Source organism: Protopterus annectens, chromosome 3.part1 (genome assembly GCF_019279795.1).
Source record: "Protopterus annectens isolate FY-2018-M chromosome 3.part1, PAN1.0, whole genome shotgun sequence".
NCBI classification, from domain to species: Eukaryota; Metazoa; Chordata; order Ceratodontiformes; family Protopteridae; genus Protopterus; species Protopterus annectens.
The window spans coordinates 1,124,710,614-1,124,729,908 of NC_056732.1; the positions used below are offsets into that span (position 1 = coordinate 1,124,710,614).

General features: G+C 38.9%; 1 protein-coding gene across 1 annotated transcript in view; it reads left to right on the forward strand.

Annotated features, from left to right (window-relative positions):
- Nucleotides 1–19,295, forward strand: part of LOC122797757 (transient receptor potential cation channel subfamily A member 1-like) — a 1,751,748-nt gene that overhangs the window by 83,054 nt on the left and 1,649,399 nt on the right. The window contains exon 8 of the mRNA XM_044066281.1: nucleotides 10,569–10,617. Coding sequence (XP_043922216.1) covers nucleotides 10,569–10,617 — 49 coding nt within the window. The remainder of the gene's footprint in view (nucleotides 1–10,568; nucleotides 10,618–19,295) is intronic.

Below are 19,295 nucleotides of genomic sequence, written 5' to 3' on the forward strand. Positions count from 1 at the left end.
GCACTAAATGACCACAGACAATTCCACTAATGGCCCAGGACTCAACACCTTCTACATTGTCATGTTCTTGTGGTCTGCAGTACTCCACAGTCATGGCAAGGGCCAATTCATAATTGTTTTTAGCAACTTTGCCAAAACTGTGAAGTCAAAGTCATGATCATAATGAAATTATTGAGGAGTGTTTCCATTCCTACTCGAGGGAGTTCAACAGTATCACTGTACTGGGGAAGACAGGTGTATTTGTAGCAGTATGCCTGTCTGTTCTATACTTCAGTCTCACAGCATCTGTTTATTAAATGCATTGTCCCATGTGATGTCTGTCCTAGTAATGAAGATAGTGCTAGCTATGCCATGCAGAGCAACATAATACCATTTCGTAGACATCAAGTTCTAGGCTGCAGAAATACAGCACTTATACCTCCATAGATCCTGCCACCAATCCACAGTATAGTCCACGATTCACTTGTTTGTGAGATGTAGATTAGGTTGTGATTCCATGTGCATAACTGCTAGCTACCTGGACTCCAACAGGTATGTTGGAATACATGTTAATACACAGATTTGCACTGACCCATTTTTGAATGGCAAACAGCTCTGGATTGTTGTCTGGACTATACAGGAGGTCTGTGCAATTCTGGACAATATTTATGAATTTTGGCCTAAGTTTGCAGTTAGATCTTGGAGATTTTATATGAAAAGCAAATAGTTTCTGCACTGTGTTTAACTGTAACTTGTATTCATGACTGTGGTAATATTTGAAAGATAAGTATTACCTTTTCTGTTTACTACTGTACTAATTTTGTGACTTTTGTTGTTGTTAAAATTACTTACATATTTATGTCTTATTCTGTAGGTGGTCATCAAAGCGAATGTTACGAATATCATATATTTCATTGGCAAAACATTCAGTAGATTTATTTGGGTCACTACAAATTTTTTTACTTGTTTCTGAGAAATGTATGATGCTGTGTCTACTTTGCGTTTATGAGGAAGGGACTTTAACATATTCTTTAAATATACTTACTACAGAAACTTCATTTTCACTCTAAGGCATGCAAACTTCTATGTCGTGTAACCATTCTAGTTTCCCTTTCCCAGTTCTCTCACCGTAGAATTTGCTTCACTTATTTTTTCTTCAATTTCAAATGATCATCCCACTTTCAAAATAACTAATTTTCAGCAATGGATACTAATGGAAGTACTTTATCCCCTTGTTTGAATTAAAAGGCAGACACAACCTCTCACTACATGTGAAACAAAACAGGCTAATAAAGTCTTGTGAGAGCCTTATAAAAGCAGGCATTTTCAACAATCAAACTGTAAACCACTCAACAAAAAACTCTATTAGATGGACCTGACTAAGCTCAGGAGAAAGTGTTTTCTTACATATAGTTCTATAGTGGTACCTCATGATATGTTATTTTTTGTTTGTTAAAAATAAAAACCTTTTAAGGAATAATGAGGTCCCACATGCTGCTGAGGTGGTAAACCTTCACAGGTCTTCCTGGAAAATTCAAATATGGGACTAGCATTTAAGCTTTAGAATTGGCTCTTTGTTTTTTTATCTCCCAGGTTTTCCTCCAATCGGCTGTCCTGGATCCTCCCACTATTATCTGTAACTGGCTTTAAATAACTGACCTGTTGAATGTAATGCATTAGAACAAGAACACTCATCTATCTACCTACTTAACTGAATGACTTCAACAAGACATCTTTATTCTTCCCACAGAGAGCGTATTAGAGTGAGAAAATCTCTTAGATCTGCTAGCTAAAGTGATTTTATCTGGACTAATCCTTTGTATTCTGTTTCTTGTTAGTTCTGTCACTCTCTCAGTCACAGATGGAATACCAGACCTGACTCAAGCTTTCTGGATTACCTCTGTGTTTTGTATTCAGTATTTATAGATGCTGCAGCAATTTTATGATATAATTGTGCACCCAGACTTTAACCTTGCTTAGACATCTGTTTTTTGACTGTCAGGAATGGGTGTTGCAGTCTTTTTAGCCATAATGCCCCAAAAATTAATTTGTTAGGCACATAGTTTCATAGCTTCATAGAAGGTTACTAGCCTAGCAGTCCTAGAACCTTCACAAGCCTAGCCATGTTAATCCCAGGTATCCCCATTTGTTCTTTTTGGGTAGTTCATAGAATAAATTTATGAACAGAGCAGGTCTGTGACCAACACCACTTACCCTGTCCATGAGGGACATGGGTGCCACCCCAGGGGTGAATTTGCATTCTCTCATCCAATTATCTAGGTTGCATTTGAATAGGGTAAGTGAGGAGCTCTGTTTTGCATGAATAGAAAGTCTATTCCAGATAAGTGTTAGTCTCTGTGAGACATAATCTGGCTCTCTAGCATGTTCTGTTAATGTCACAAGCTAGGCTGAGATCCCTAGAGCGACGGACTCTTCTGCCATTTCACTTGCAGATGTGCAGTATTTCCATTAGGGCATGGTTGGAGATTGCCCTATAGGCCAGGCACAAGTCACCTCTCAGCAGCCTATAAGATGCAGAGTAATGCGACAGGGCTTTCAGCTTGCCCACACATAGGTCATGGGTCAGACTCCCTGTATTTTCTTAGTGAAAAACCTCTGTGGTCTCTCCAGCTGCTGCAGGTATCTGGTGAGGTACATGTAAAAGGGTGCATTATACTCTATTAGTGGTCTGATGGGGTCTATATTATATAATCAAAATGTATGTTTCTCAAAGTCACTCTTGTGGGGAGCTCAATGAACTGCAGTTTGATGTAAAGTGCCATTTGAGTAAAACACTTTTCAATACCGTGATATAGACCCATCTGATGTGTCTCAAGCACAGTGGAGTTATACCATACCTTGACCTGGATGCTATGCACTTGTTTATGAGGTGTGCTGTGTAGAAGGCTTTACTTACCACTGTGGAAACTTGGTGGTCAAAGTTTAGATTGCTATGAACCTGTGTTCCCAAGTCTCACACCATTGGTTGTAACACAGTGTGGGTGCTGTCAATATTGTAATCTGTAGGGAATTAAGTTTTGTCAAAGGAAATAACAATGCATTTTTCTGCATTTAGTTTTAGACCATGGCTTTGGCACCAGTCATTTGTTTCTGTTAGCCCTTCTTGTAATATGTCAGCTTTGCTGAACGACTCAATGATTGCTCCCAATTTGCAATTATCAGTGAACGTAGTGAGCAAAGGCCATCTACTTTGGTCTAGACTCCTGAGAAGTAGATGCCAAACAGTAAGGGGACCAGCATAGACCCCTGTGATATTCCACTGGTGATGGGTCTACTGGTGAAGGTGGAATCACCAATTTTGACAGAGTGTGTTTTGGCATTGAGCGAACTGGCTACCCATCTAGTAACATATGGGTTAATCCCTATCTGGGAGAGTTTCTCATTGATGCCAGAATAGGAAATTATGTTGAAAGCCTTGGCATGGTTGATACAGGCTGTGTGCACTGTATTACCTTTGCCCATGACTTTGGTGACATTCTCAAAGAAGTGTACCAGGTTTAAAAAGCAAGATCTACCCTTAACAAAGCCAACCTTGGTTGGGTCCAGTGTTTGGAGGATGCCTATATCTTTATTGATAAGGTCCATGATAATTATTTCCATGGCCTTGCAGATGAGGCTTATTAGGCTTATGGGTCTGTAGTTCCCAGGGCCAGCTGATGGCCCCCCTTTGTGCTGGGGGATTACTGTTGCTGTTCTCCATTCTGCAGGAACATTCCCAGTCTCAAGCTGTGATTAAAGAGAACAGCAAGTCGGTCTACTAACTCTTGTTTTAGCTTGTTTTGTAAACAACCCGGGATATTATCTGGTCCCACTGAGGCTGTGTTTTTGGCCTTGGTAAGTGCAGAGATGACCTGTTCTCTAGCAATACTAGGCAGGGGGCTGATGTCAGATATGTTTTGGGATATGGTAGGTGGGGATAGGGGGGTGAAGTTTGCACTGAATCTGTCAGCTAGGAAGTTGACAATATCTTTCCAGTGTAGTATGAGTGATCCCATCTACAAGCAGCTTGGCACATAGCTGAAAATTCTCTTTTAGACTTCAGACATCGTTAAAGAATGCCTTATGATTATCCTTGCTTAGGGATGCAAATTGTTTTTGTAATTTGCTTTAGAAAGTTTTACAAGATTTATGATTTTCTTGTTTAGGATTTAGAAGAGAACTCTTCCTCTATAAAGTAATATCCCACTTGCTTTTGAACAACAATTTCTTCCTCTTGTCATATAATCTGTTTATACTTGAAGTCCACTGCGGTGGATTTTTTTTTACAGAAAGACCTGATTTTGATCAGGTCAGGTACAGCAGAGTTTATGCAGTCACTGAAGTATTTGTATGGGGCATTTGCATACACTTCTGTATAGTGATCATTGATGTCTGTGATTGCAAGTGATATGAAGTTTTTATACCATGGCTTAGTAAGCTGTAGTTAGCTTTAGTAATGTTTTTTTATAATTTTTGTACCTGTGAGGGTGTCATTTCCAGTAGTTACTTCAAATGAGACTGAGTTATGGCCTGACCCAACCAGGAAGGGCATCATGCATGGGGGTAGTACAGTGACCCACCCCCATGTTGGTGAATACTATGTCCAGAACACTGGAGACCCTAGAGGAGTTGCAGATTATCTGTTCCAGAGCATTTGTGATAGCAAAGTCCAGGAACCTCTGGCTGAGTGTGCTTTTGCTTGTTTATGTATCCCGGTCTATGGAAAGATAGTTGAAATCTCCCATGACTAAGGTGTTGGGATGTATGGTGAGAGATTCCAGTAAATTTATGTAGGTGGTGTGCTTACCTTGGTTTATAGCGGAGGATCTACAGCAGTGATGTGGTATGGTACTTTCCCAATATTTAATTTGAAATGGAGTAGTTTGAGAGAGTCATGCTGTTTGACCAGTCTCAAAGTTTATTTGGTTTTCATAAAGATGGATACACCTTCGCCTTTGGTTCCTGCACACTCATTTTGAGGTCTGAATGTGTGGAAGAAATTCTAGGCCTTGCACAGCCGGAGTGCTGTCAGTGGTCTTGAACCACATCTCAGTAGCTGCATAGATGTCAGCATTCTTCAAGGTGAAGAGTGCTTCCAGGGAGTACAGTTCCATGTTTAAACTCTTAGCATTAAGCAGCACAATCCTGAGTGTGTTGTTTTGACATTGCCTAAAAAGGCACTATGGCTGTGGCAAAGGCCTTTGCCATTATCCAAATGTCTACAGAGGACAGGTGTGGATCATCTCTAGCAAAGCTGCGAGGTCTGTCTACCATGTTCTCCTAGGCTGACAGATACTGGAACCCCTGGACTGACTCCAGAAGCCAAGCCAGTTATTGAAGTCAATCATTTTTGTTTATATTGTAGCATCGGTGAGGGTAGGATACTGCTTAGGGCTAGAAACATACCTGTCTGGGATACATAACCAAAGAGCTGCATCATATCTCTCTTCATATAGTCTAGAGAGGTGCATCTCAAGTCATTCAGTCCAACATGGACTATGACAGAGTCATAACGGTACTTATTATTGAGTGACTTGATTGCATATGTGATTTGTTAGATCCTGGCAGCTGATAGACAGCTGACTGTGACCTTCTTCTTGTCCATTCTGGTGAGGGGGGCATCTGTGTGTCTTGCTATGGAGTCACCTATGACCAAGACATTTGATGTGTTTTTCCTTGGGGGCTTATTTGTTGAGACACGTGTGTGTGTGTGTGTGTGTGTGTGTGTGTGTGTGTGTGTGTGTGTGTGTGTGTGTGTGTGTGTGTGTGTGTGTGTTGATATGTGTAATGGTTTATTTTTGCTTAGTGGTGAGTGTGGGTGGTGTGCATTTGGGAGGTCTTTGTTCTTTTGGTAGGCTTTTAGTGAGTACCTTGGCATATGTGATTTATGTGTCGTGATCTTATTTTGCATGTGAGGTGACATTTGCATGACAGGTGAGGCGTGTGTGCTGACAACCTGCTTGATGCCTAGTTTGTTTTTATGTGAGAGAATTGACTCTACGGTGTATTTGCATCTCTCACATACTGTATCAGTTTGCTTTATAAGTAAATGGTTGTCAGTATACATGAAGCAATTGCTAGATTGCCTCAGGATGTCCATATCGATCAAACTAGCAGGAGAAATAATGATAAACTGCCCATCCATTGTAGCAGGATTTTTCTGAATGTGGTATTTTAGCTGGACTTAGTCACAAACAGCAAAAATGAAGAAGTAATTAATTAAACACAGTTAACAAAGTGCAGTGCTGGCTTAAATATACTTATTTTTCAGTTTTTATTTTTAGTGGATGCATTTGATTTCAGTGCAGATGCACTCCAGACCTTTGGCTAAAGTTGCCAATAATTGAGCAGCTCCAGTAAACTGAGTGCAAACCCATTCAAATCCAAGGCTTATGTACAGGCACATTTAATCAGTTTTAATACAACTACTAATGGGAAAGCCCCAAACTGACCCTTTCTCCAGCAATCCCCAACTCAGATGGGTCCTGAGCTACACAATTCTGCCACAAGGGTGCAGGGAAGTACTCTTAATGTAAGATGGCTGGTTTAAGAGCACAGTGATAACAAACCATTTAAATTCAGCAGGTCTGAATCAAGCCTTTGCTATGTAAGGCAAGGAAACACAATTTCAAGATGGGAAGGAGTAAGGGAGAGTCACTTAAAGGTCAAAGTGAGAGTGTTTAGTGGTATACTATTAAGTGTTCTGCAGTGGTACCACCCTTTGCACAAACTGGTACCTCTTTGAGCAGCTGTGAACTGTGGGAGACTATGGAGAGGGTTTCCTATAGAGTATTTTAAACTGGAGAGGTCTGCTTATATGCAATCATGGGGAACTGCATTTGTGTACTTTTATACCAGCAGGATGATATACTTTTATAAAGTTAATCCCTTGAGCCAATCAGCTAAAAACACAATAAGCTATCAACCAGTAGTTCACACCTTGGATGGGTTGAATTTAGCTGTCTGCTTCCACCATAGTGCAAAATAACACTCCCAATGTAAAACAAAGTGTCTTTGAGCTCAAGTGCAGTAACAAATGCTTTACAACAGAAGTAAGAATTCCTGCAATATCAGGAATCCTTGTAAATAAGTTCACTAACCCTGAGAAAAGTTCACAACACACAAAAATGTTGTAAGATGTAGAAATATTTTGGCAGACTCAAGAGAACTTTGACCAACTCTGAACAGCTTTTGTAGTATCAGAGAGGGTTAGAAAATGCCATAATACTGTTAAAATAACCTAAGAGCAGTACAGTAACAAACATATGTAGTTTCTCTATGAAATGCGGGCTAAAACAGTGATGAATTCAAGCAAATAAATAAATATAGCACAGAAGGGCTAAATATCACTGAAACAGAGCAAGTGCAATAACATACACTTATATCAGCTTTGTAGGTCCAGATGGGTTTAGAAGCAATCCAGGTCTTGCAGTCACAGGAGTCCAACCAGGTACAAGGAAGATCCGAATGAATGAGTACAATCTCACAAAAATGTAATTCTTTTATACCAACAGGATGAAAGACTTTTATAAAGTTAAACCCTCAGGCCAATTAGATAAAAGCCCAATAAGTTATTGACCAGTAATTCCCACCTCAGAGGGGTTGAATTTAAATTTCTGCTCCCACCAGAGTGCAAAAGAACCATCCCAATGTAAAAGAAACTGGCTTTGAGTTCAAGTGCAGTAACAAATGCTTTACAACAGAAATAAGAATTCCTGCAATATCAGGAATCCTTGGAAATAAGTTCACTAGCCCTGAGAAATCTTCACAGCCTACAAAAACTTTGCAAGACTTAGAAATATTTTGGCAGACTCGGGAGAACTTTGTCAAACTCAGAACAGCTTTTGCAGTATCAGAGAAGGTTAGGAAATGTCAGAATACTGTTAACCTAAGAGCAGTACATTAACACACAGATGGACTTTCTTTAACAAGTGCAGGCTGAAAAATAGTGATAAATTAAACCAAATAAATAAATGCAGCACAGAAGTGTTAAACATCACTGAAACAGAGCAAGTGCAAAAAATATACTTATATAAGCTTTGTAGGTCCTGATGGTTTTAGAAGCAATCCAAGTCTGGCAGTCAGAGGTGTCCAAGCCAGGCACAAGGAAGTGCTGAATAAATGCACCTTAATTAAAACTCATTCCTTCTTCCTGTTCTTCACACTGTACCACTGATGCATGAAAGGTTTGAGATGTTCATCTTAACAAAATAAGTCAAATTAACACTGCTGTCTTGGGCTATGAATAGTGCCTGTCAAGTATGGACCAGGTTCAGACTATGTCTACTCTCTTCCAATATGATATAGCACTTGCAGAAATCATTACTCTAAGAAGCATAAATGTGTGCATCTGTATCAGTTTCACATTATTACATTTCCACAGAGAAAAAATGCACTGTATTACACAGAGTTTTACATTTTCATCTTTATTGCATGTTTACTGTAACAATTGCAGGTTTTATTTGACTTTTCACACTAGCCACTGCATGTTACTTAGTACAACAATCAGTGAAATACTGCCAACTACTGAGGAGTTAATCTGGATAAGAGATACATGCCACATAAAATAATGAAATGATTTTTGCAATAGCATCAGGAGTCTACTGTCATATACACCAAAGACTGATTATCCTTTCTTTGCAACGAAAACACTACTTTCTGTTTCAACAGTGAGATAACTGATCCTGAAAAAAAATCATATGTAAAGGGAAACTGAAGAGAAACATCTGGAGGTATGCATGAAAAGCAATGTCTGCTGAATGACACTTAGGGCCAGGTGGTTTTGAACTCAATATCAGTCAGTGTTTAAGTAGAATATTATTTAGTTGACTTGTATTAAAAAAATATAAAGAGTGGTCACACTATATGCTTGTAGACATCACCCTGCACTTTGCCCAACATAGGTTCAGTCTACTTGTGTCAAGGTCAAACATTGACAGATATTATTTAAGTAATGGACACTGCCGACATTGTTTCAGTCAGACTAGATCATTCATTGCAAGCGGTAAGTTATCCCACGATTGTTTCAATTTGTCACATTCTTCTAGTTGAAACTCAGGAGTGGAAATGTTTACCTCCTCATAGGACTCTGTTTGACTGTCATCACTTTCTTTGACCAGGGATGTAAATTGGTTTGCAGTTTCTCTTAGTGGAGGAAACAAGTCCACCTGTGCTGTCCCCTGATGATTTTTGGAATCCTCCTTATCTTGCTTCAGGGTTGCCGACTTATTAGGAGAAGTGTTGGCAAACTGTCATGCTCATTTTTGTGTAGGAATGATGGATGATTCCTTATAGCCACAGCATAAATAGAATGCTTGCCCATGGACTGATGTTAAAGAGAATAATCCATTTCAGAGGACTCCTGAAAGGTAGTCAGGATGTTATTTTTGCTAAGACACTTTCTTTTCCAAAACAATGAAGTGCTATAGTCTGGCATCACTCTCACAACATGGCTGCAATTTTAAAATTTGTACCCATACTTCTAGCTGCCTGTAAGATGTTATCATGATCATGATACCTAGTACCTACCTATGAACCTATAAGAAATACACCCCAGGGATCACTTCTGTGTCTCTGCTCAACAGTGGCACAGGAAAATAACTTTCTTGGGTGGCGTAAGCCAGGTAACCTTGTTGACTAGGTTTACATAGGCCCTCAGGCCGATAGCCTAGTACCTACCTATGAACCTATGAACAAATTATAGTTCAGACATTTGATTAGGAATTGTTTTGGGCCAATTGTTTATTGGTTTGTGTGAAAGTATGTGATGTGCATGCTCAGTCACTGGAAAGGATTTCAGTTTTAATAATCTGGCAAGTTCTTTCCCTATAAATTGTACAGTCTCCACGCCATTCATTTTTCAGGCAAGCCAATTAATCTAACATTATTCCTCCTGGCACATTTTTCTAGATCCTCTAATTTGCCTTCCAGTTCTATGATTTGACATTGGAGTTGCTGAATGTCTTTAGCCTGTTTGGCTTAGGTGCTAGCCTGCTTGAGCAGATTGGTCTTATCACTTTGAAGTGTAGCCTGAATGGCTTAGAACTGCTGATTGTGATTTGCTGTGATATTTTTTAATATGAATGTCTATAGCCTTCTCCTTCATAATATTTGACAGCACCTCAGTCGATGCCCTTAATGCCATCTGCTCTTCAGAAATTGTTGACAAAATCTGATTCCATGAGGTCCTCTTGTAAATTGCATAATACAAGATGAAACATTTATCCTCTTGGGACACATGGTCAATGCTGGACTGCTGGTAAATCAGCGTTAACAGTCTAGTGGTACTATATGATACTCATTTCTGCAACATTTTAATTAAGTACATGAATACATATATTTGGCTACATTGCAGAAGCTGACCTGAATCAGATGTCTGACTCCATGCACATACCCATGCATGCCTCTTAGCATTAAGAGTAGTAATCTTTGATGCAGTGAAGCTACTGTGTTTGTCCAAGTATCATTTCTCTTTAAGATTTAAAATTCTACATGATCAAAATACTACCTTAAACAGGTGGATATTTCTTATTTGTACTGATATTTTTTATTTTCACAGAGTCAATAATTAAGTTTTTTTCTTTGTACAGATGTGCAATATTCGATCACTACGAACTAGCAGAGTATTTGATTTCCAAGGTAAGATTTTTTTTTTGTCAGTAGAGGGCTCATTTACTGTAAAAAAGACATTATAGACATTTTACTGACAATGATTAGCCGGTGCAAAATAAGTAAACTCATACATACATTCACTCATACATACAGAAATACATAAAATAAATGATAGTAAAAAATAACATAAGTTGTTGCAACAACATGAATTCTCATATATGGAGACTTACATAAAGAAGATGGAGGGAAGAGGGGGGGGGTGATTTTACTTCATAAAAATGTAAAAGGTTAAAACTAAACTATGTAAAATAAGTACTATATGAGGTGGATTGTGTGGACAGGTTCTATTTAAAACAGTAAAATTGTGACAGGTAGCATATATAATAACCTCAATATGGGTCATCCAACATATTTTAAGACTTTTTAAAATTGTGAAGAAACAGTGGGAGAAGGCGACATACAGGTAATGTGGGAAACTTTAGTTTTACTTTGAGATCTGAGCTGAGTGGGTCACATGGCAATAATGATCACAACAATAAACCTCAAGAACAGCTGAAGGAAGAGGTGAATGAACACAAGTTAGTAGACATATGCAGGACTGTACCCGAGGAAAAGATATAATTTACTTTCTTGAGGTCAGAGGAAGCCCAGTGTAGCAGGTTGGACTATTTTCTTTTCAGTAATAAAGGCCAGGTGAGAGTGACCCAGACAGAAAGAGACAGGCAGACATATTAGATAGATGCATTTTAGCCCATGTCTCAATAATTCTATCAATGGTAAAGGACTGCAGAGAAGATATGTCAGGTTCTTGGAGATGGGCTTGGCACAAATGAAGAACAAAGGAGCAACAGGATAAGTTAAGGTAAGAGATATGTTTGGTAATAGCAGATACTGATAAGGAAAAGAATGTTTTACATATTTTACAGTGCAAGGGAGTGAACACAGCACTGAAGGCTCATCCAATGACAGTGGAATATAGTAAATGGTAAATCTAGTCTAATAAAGTGAAGGGGAAGGAAAATAGATTAAAACAAATGCAGGAGTTAATCCCAAGGGATGAAAACAACTTATATATGCTGAAAAAAAGAGTTGTACATCCTAAAGAGAGAAATGGGGCAATTAAAAACTCGCATACGCAGATACAGAATGGATAACTAGAGGCAACCTCTGATGGCTGCAAGGATAAATTCAAAGCATGTTGTGTGGCCATATAAAAAATGTAGAGAACAATTTGTAGACAGTATAAAAGATAGTAAAGAGCAGGAACTAGCCTTACCAGTTCAAATGAAGGAAACATTTAAATAATATTTGAAGATATTATCAAAAGTGTGATGAAAGGTAGATAGCAGAATGGTTTCAAAATATAAGAACTGACAAGTCACTAAGTAAGGAAGATCAATGGGGGTGGTAGTAAAGAGGCCTATCATATTTTGAAGACATTTATCAAAAGTATGATGGAAGACAAATAACAGAAAGATCACAAAATGTAAGAATTGGCAAGTCACTAAGTCAGGAAGGTCAAGGGGGTGTTAAATAGGCCAACGTGTTACAGAAGATTCAGATGGTTATGCAGAATATAAAAAGAGAAACAGCTCCAGGTCCAGATGTGTTCTCTCTGGAATTGTTAAATCTTTGAAAAATGGAGTAACACACTAGGCCATTATGAGCAGATTTGGAGGAGGCATATAATTCCAGAGGATACAAAACATGTTAACACTACTGTAATGCAGGTCAAGCAAGACAGAACAGACTTGGATAATTATAGACCAGCTTTACTCCTGAAGTTAGATATAAAAATTCGGCAAAAAATTCTAGTGGAGACAATGCACAAATTGTTGCCTAAAACAATGAGACATGAAAAAAAAAATTATAAAAAGTAGAGTGGAATCTGGGTAGCTTTCTTCAAAATCATCAAACATGGAGTAAGAATGCAGGGATAATTTTTTTTATATCAAAAACACCTTTGGTAAGTTCCTATTTGAGGCATTACAATGCGGAAGACTTGGAAATGTATTCACTCTGTCGTTTAAGATGCTGTATGAAGACCCCACCTTTGCCTTCACAATATATGAAGGAATTTTTATACAGGCAAAGATTTTCCATGGCACTAGACTGGGGTGCCCGCTGTCCCCAGGGCTTTTTTTATTGTTGACAGCAGAGTTAGCTTTTTGAATAGAAGATATTTTAGAACAGGGATAGATGATAGGAGACATGGCCATGTACAGGCTATATGCTTATCATTGCATATTAATATAAGAAAATACAGATAAAGCTTTGTCTCTGGTGTTAGACATATTTCATAAATTCTATAAAGTGTTGGGATGTAAACTGAATTACTTGAAAATTGTACTGATTAGATTAGGTGAAGTTAATGCAGAAGAAGGAGTAATTACACACATAAAGGGCATGGAATTTCCTTCATACCTTATATTGGAATTGGGTTATACCCATGAAGTGACAGTTATTTAGGAAATGTGTGCAAAAAATAAGTAGACTATTACACAAAGGAGGTAGTAGAACAGACATGACTGTAGGCAAAATAAATGCTATTAAAAATGTGGTTCTGCATCATACTATCCATGTTATAAGCTATATACTGATTATGTTCAATCACCCATCAGTGGTGAAGATACAGAGTTCACTTGAGGATATGCAGGTGGGGTACCCCAGCAAAGGATTCCAAGACAGAGGTTGCTGGCATTACCCTCACAAATAGGACTGGGTTGATCCATCTCGTCTCTGAGGTTATAGCAATCAAGTTGACAAAGTGCACTAGGTTACATGAAGAAGATAAGGTGGTTGTAATTTGAAGGAAGAGCTGGGACCCTCTACGGAGAAACAGTATGGCAGATACTTAGGAAAAACTGGGAGGTAGCTCTAAAGTAATATGGGAACATGGCATTGAAAACATGGATATATAAAAGAATCTGGGATCAGTTAGAGGACACAATTCCTAGTCAACCAGGTAGACTGGGAGAAAGTTAATATAAATGATTGGAAACAGATACAAGAGTTATGTGTTCCACATAAGTACAGCACTGGGCAAGGCAGAAGAGAACTCCTTTACCAAAATCTCCAAATACACAATTAAATTGGAAATCAACATTTTTAAACATTTAGTATTTTGATGTGGGCTTATATGGATTGTTTACACATGAGGTAGAATATTTAAAGCTGATCAGAAGGATTGATGACTATTATAAATTAAATGAGATTGGGAAAAAATAAAAGCTGGGTCTTTGTAGCACATTATTATCAGATCCTGAATAAAAGCAAGAGGCTATAAGGTAAAGTGGGTATTGTGCAAGAAAAGTTAGAGCAATGAATAGCTTTTATTGGAGAAAACAAAATTCATGGTCAAATGTAAATATGTACATCATTTTGATATGCATTTGGACTCAATTTATATTACAAATGTGCTACTCATTGTATAAAGATTGTTGTTATAATGTTACTTCTGTTGATACTGTTTACTTTTCTCTGATTTATACATTCTATTTTTCGTGTTTTTTTGGAAAAATAATAAAAAATGATATATCAGAAAATGTTAACACTCATAGTGATGCAAATCATCTCTACTTCAATGTAAAAGTGAAATCTGGTTGCAGATTCGCTGGATGGATACAGAATTTACATGCATTGATTATTAAAAGCTTTTTAGTACTTAAAAGGTTGAAATGAGGACTTTGAATAGGCAATGTAAGGTTGTCTTTTCACAGAATTATATGAAATGTTTTGAATATTATGCCATTTAGTAGTAAAAAAAAATGAATGACTGATTTCACCACTTTTTGGTTCATAAGTTCATACATTAATAGGAGCTTACTAGGCTAATAGCCCTAGGGCCTTTACAAGCCAAGCCATGTTATACTTGTGTTCCCTAATTGACCTTGGTTAGATGGTTGTTATGTGCAGAGCAAGTCTATGGTTAGTACCAACTGCCGCTGTCCATGAGGGACATAAGTGCAACCCCCAGAGTGAATTTATAGTCTCCCATCTGATTGCTAGCTTGCAACCGAATAAGGTTATTAAGGAACTCTGCTTCACATGAATTGGGAGTTTATTCCAGAGGAGAAGCACTCCATGGGAGATATATCTGTCTGGCCAGCGTGGCCTGTTATTGTCACAGGCTAGGATGAGAAACTTGGAGCAACTGACTCTTGTCCCATTTGATTTGCGGATGTGCAGCATTTCCAATAGGGCAGAGTCAAAGAATGCTCTGTAGGCCAGGTGCAAGTCACCTCTCAGGAGGATACAAAGTACAGTGACAGGGCTTTCAGTCTTTCAATGTATTTTTGAAGGACCTGGGTTCTCTTGGTAAGAAACCTCTGTGGTCTCTCCAGCTGCTGCAGGTGTCTGGTGAGGTACGTGCAGAAGGGAGCATTGTACTCCATTAGTGCTCTGATGAGAATTAAGTACAGAGGAGTTATAACATTCATAGTCTTGGATGTGATGCCTTTACTTATGAGATGCATAATGTATAAGGTTTTCTTACCACTGTGGACACATGGTGATCAAAGTTTCAATTCCTATCAACCTCTCTTCCCAAATCTCACACCACTGGTTTTGAGTTTCAGAGGTTGCTGCCAATATTCTAATTTGCAGGGGCCTCTTCTTTGCCAAAGGGGATAATAATGCACTTTTTTGCATTTAGTTTGTCTGTGGCTTTGGCACCAGTCATTTGTCTGTATTTGCCCTTTTGTAATATGTTAACATTGTTTGGGGACTCAGCGATTACACCCAGTTTGCAATCATCAACAAACTTGTTAACTCACAGGCCATCTAACCTCATCTGGACTTGCGAGTAATAGATTCTAAACAGTAAAGGATACAACACAAATCCTTGAGGTGTGCCACTGGTAACTGCTCTACTGGTCGAGGTGGAATCCCCAACCTTGACAGTATGCATTCTGTCTGTGATCCAGTTGGCTACCCACCTAGTGAAGTATGGGTTAATCCCCAGCTGGGAGTATTTCTCAATGATACCTAAGTGAGGGATTGTGTCAAAAGCCTTGGTTAAGTCAAGATAGACAGTATGTATGGTTTTGCCTTCATTCAGGGCTTTGGTGACATTCTTGAAGAAGTCCACCAGGTTCAATAAGCATGATCTACCTTTAATGAAGCCAGACTGGGTCAGTTCAAGAGTCTGAAGGTCACCTATGTATGTGTTGATAAGGCCCATGATGATTCTTTCCATGGCATTACAGATAAGGCTGTTAGACCTATGGGTCTATAGTTCCCAGAGTTGGTTTATGAACCCCCTTTGTGCTGTTCTCCATTCTGCTGGAACAAAGCAAGTGCTCTGTGGTCCCACTACATCTTGCTTTAGATTGTTTTGTAAGCAACCTGGGATGTTATCTGGTCCCACAGAGGCTGTGTTTTTGGCCTTGGAGAGCATGGCTATGACATGCCCTTTGGAGATAATAGGTGGAGGACTGGTGTCAGGTATGCTTTGGGGTATGACTAGTGGGGAAAGGGGATGAAGTCTGCACCAAATTTGTCAGCAAGCATGTTGGCAATTTCCTCAGGTTCAGTATGAGAGAAACCATCCACTTGAAGTTTGGCACATCATTGGGCATTCCCTTTTAGATTTTGAATGTAGCTAAAGAATGCCTTATAATTATCCTTAGATATGCTAATTTAGCTTTATAACAAGCTTTATAGGACTTTCCAAGATATATGATTTGCTTGTTCAAGCTGTGGAGGGTATTCCTCTGCTGAGTAACTTCCCTCTTGTTCTTTGTCATCAGTTTCTTTCTTTTGTTATATAACCTATTTATACCTGAGGTCCACCAGTGTGGCCTGTTTTTTTCAGAAGGACTTGGTTTTGATCCGGGCAGATACAGCCAAGTCTATAAAGTTGTTTAGGTGATTATACAGGGCATTGTGTACTCCTCGGCATAGGAGTCATTGTTGGCTGTGTTAGTGGGGGGGGGGGGAGTTGAAACTTTTTATACCATTCCCTAGTAGGCTGTCATTTGCTAGGAGAAATTTTCCAGTTTTTTGCTCCTCTGGGGGTGTCAGGTCTGATCATTACTTAAAATGAGACAGATTTATGGTCTGACCTTACCGGGGAGGGCAACACACAGAGGGTGGTGCAGTGACCCCCACCCATGTTAGTGAGTACTAAGTCTAGGACATTTCAGCCCCTTGTGGGGGGTGCAGACTAGCTGTTCTAGGGCATTTGCATTGACAAAGTTCAGGAATCTCAGAGTGAGCATGTTTGTGCCCATGTATGTTGCCCAATCAATGGAAGGATAGTTGAAATCTTCCATGACCAATGTGCTTGGTTGTGCAGTAAGTGACTGTAGCAAGTCCAGGTTGGGTGTGTGCTTCTTTTGGTTCATGGTGGGGGACCTGTAGCTAGCAATGGTGTCATAGGGTGCTTTACCTAGACACCTATTTGATGTGCAATTTGTTGTTACTTGTGAAAACTGATTCCAAATTCATAGTGTAATTACAGCTCTCATATATTGTATTTGTTTGTTTTTGGAGTTAATGTTTGTCAGTATACATGAGGCAATTACTACATTGCCTCAGGATGCCTGTGTCAATCAGGCTGGCTAGAGAAATGTTTGAAAACTGACTGTCCATTATAGCAGGCTTTTACCATAACTCCAACTGAGAGTGGGCTAGTTTGACCAGATTTTGCTCTTGGATTAACAAAGGGGATTATTCTATTGAAGGCTAGGGTTGAAAACTATGACAAAGCTTCTTATCCACAACTGAGTTTCCTGTGATGCAACAGGGAAGCCTGGAAGTGTTCACTATCAGATGTCTAGGAGAAAATTGTCTCTAAAGCATCTGCGTCTATACAGGGCACCGCTGAACCCCGCTAAGTAGTGCGCAGCTACGCACAAATGCAAGACTTAAAGACAGGTGGAATTAAACACTTTTAAGCTAAACTACCAATGGGACCGCACACAATGAGCTTTCCTGCATTAATGTCCAACTTATATACGAGGCTCAGACTACACACTTCTGCCACAGGGTGCAGGCAGGGCCCATCTAATGTAAGATGGCTGGAGTAGTGCTCAAGTGTACTTATATAATTTTGATTCAGCAGATCTGAATCTAGTCTATGCTATATACTAACTACTTAAGCAACAGAACCATTTTTTTTAAAGTGAAGAAAAATACAGTAACAATCAGCAAACTGATAAAATACAGGCAGCAAAGTGCAAAGAAATCTCAAAAAGTACTTATTTTTTAGATTTTAGCAGTGGATATTTGGGACTTCAGCAGAATCTCTTAAAACCTTTGGCAAAAGTCGCCAAACGTTGAGCAGCTCTGGTTAGATGACCTGCAGTGGTACTGCCATCTGCACAAACTGGCAGCTCTTTAAGCAGCTGTGAATAGTGGGAGACTATGGAGAGCGTTTCCTACAGAGGATTTTAAACTGAAGAGGTTTGCTTATATACAAGGCATGCAGAACAATGTTTGTTATCCTTTGTGCCTCAAAACACATAAAATTGAAGTTGCTTATCATACTTGTATGATCACAGATGGACAGACTTGTAAACATAGTCCTCTGTCCTGTAGATGGGTAGTGTACAGTGGGGTTTGTAAACAATTAAGAGCTGTTATTTTAGACAATACACACATAAAGCTAAACCATATATGCCAACAAAATCAGAGCACTGTACATAAAGTGTGTTCTTAGTGTACTGTGATAGCATTTCTAAAGTGACTATAAGGTGAAGGGGCAATGCCCTATACCATTTTGATATTTCCAATAGATAAAGAACTGATGCAATGTTTGGAGAAAAACATGGGAATAGCCATTGTTTGTATTGTGAACCACAGCACCACACTTTTAAAGGCATGTGTGTCCTGCAGTCACTGACCCATTCCATACTGGGTGCCTATAACACATACAGCACCGCTATGTGTATTATAACACTATGACTGATGTAGATGGCTGTCATGTTACAGGGCAATGGAATTCCACTGCAAAATTTTCCAACTCTGCAGTCATAGCTAAAAGATTTCAGGATCTTTAACCATGATTGCAGACCAGATGTCATTTTCATATTTTTTAAATGAAGTGATCTGGTTATGTGTTTAATTCTATTGATAATAGCTGTATTGCTGTTATGTTGCATCAGTGTGTTGCAGGGCAGAGTTTGTGGCTGCAACAATGTGCTGCTGTACCAGATAACCTTCCAATGAAGGCTCTTCTATGGCACTAAATTTGTATTCTGATTAATGAAGTGTTACGTGTGTTATTGCTGCTCAGACATGTTTTCCTGAGCACAGCATCTTTGTAGTGACAACTTCGGGGGACATTACTTATGTCACTGATATGGTTGATCACCTCCTATAACCCCATAAATTGCTGCCTCCTACTACATACTGAAATTTTTGATTCACATATGTGTGAACTGTGAATGGTGGCTTGGGAACTAATTTATATACCTATGCCATACCTGGACTATTTACACTTTGCCATTCTTTATGCAGATATATGAAGAAGTGCTAGGAATTTTGTGAATTACCTAGGCTCTTGGGCTCTGGCACTTGCAGTTGAAGACCACATTTGTAAGCCCTGACCTAATTATTTTTGAAATAATTGTTAATTATTCAAGGGTAACTGCTACATCTCTGCATTTTCTGAATAATTAATGCATGGAAATTGAAGACATTGCTGGAGAAACACTGAGCTACACTTGTTTGGCATTAAACTTCAATTATTTTTTCATACC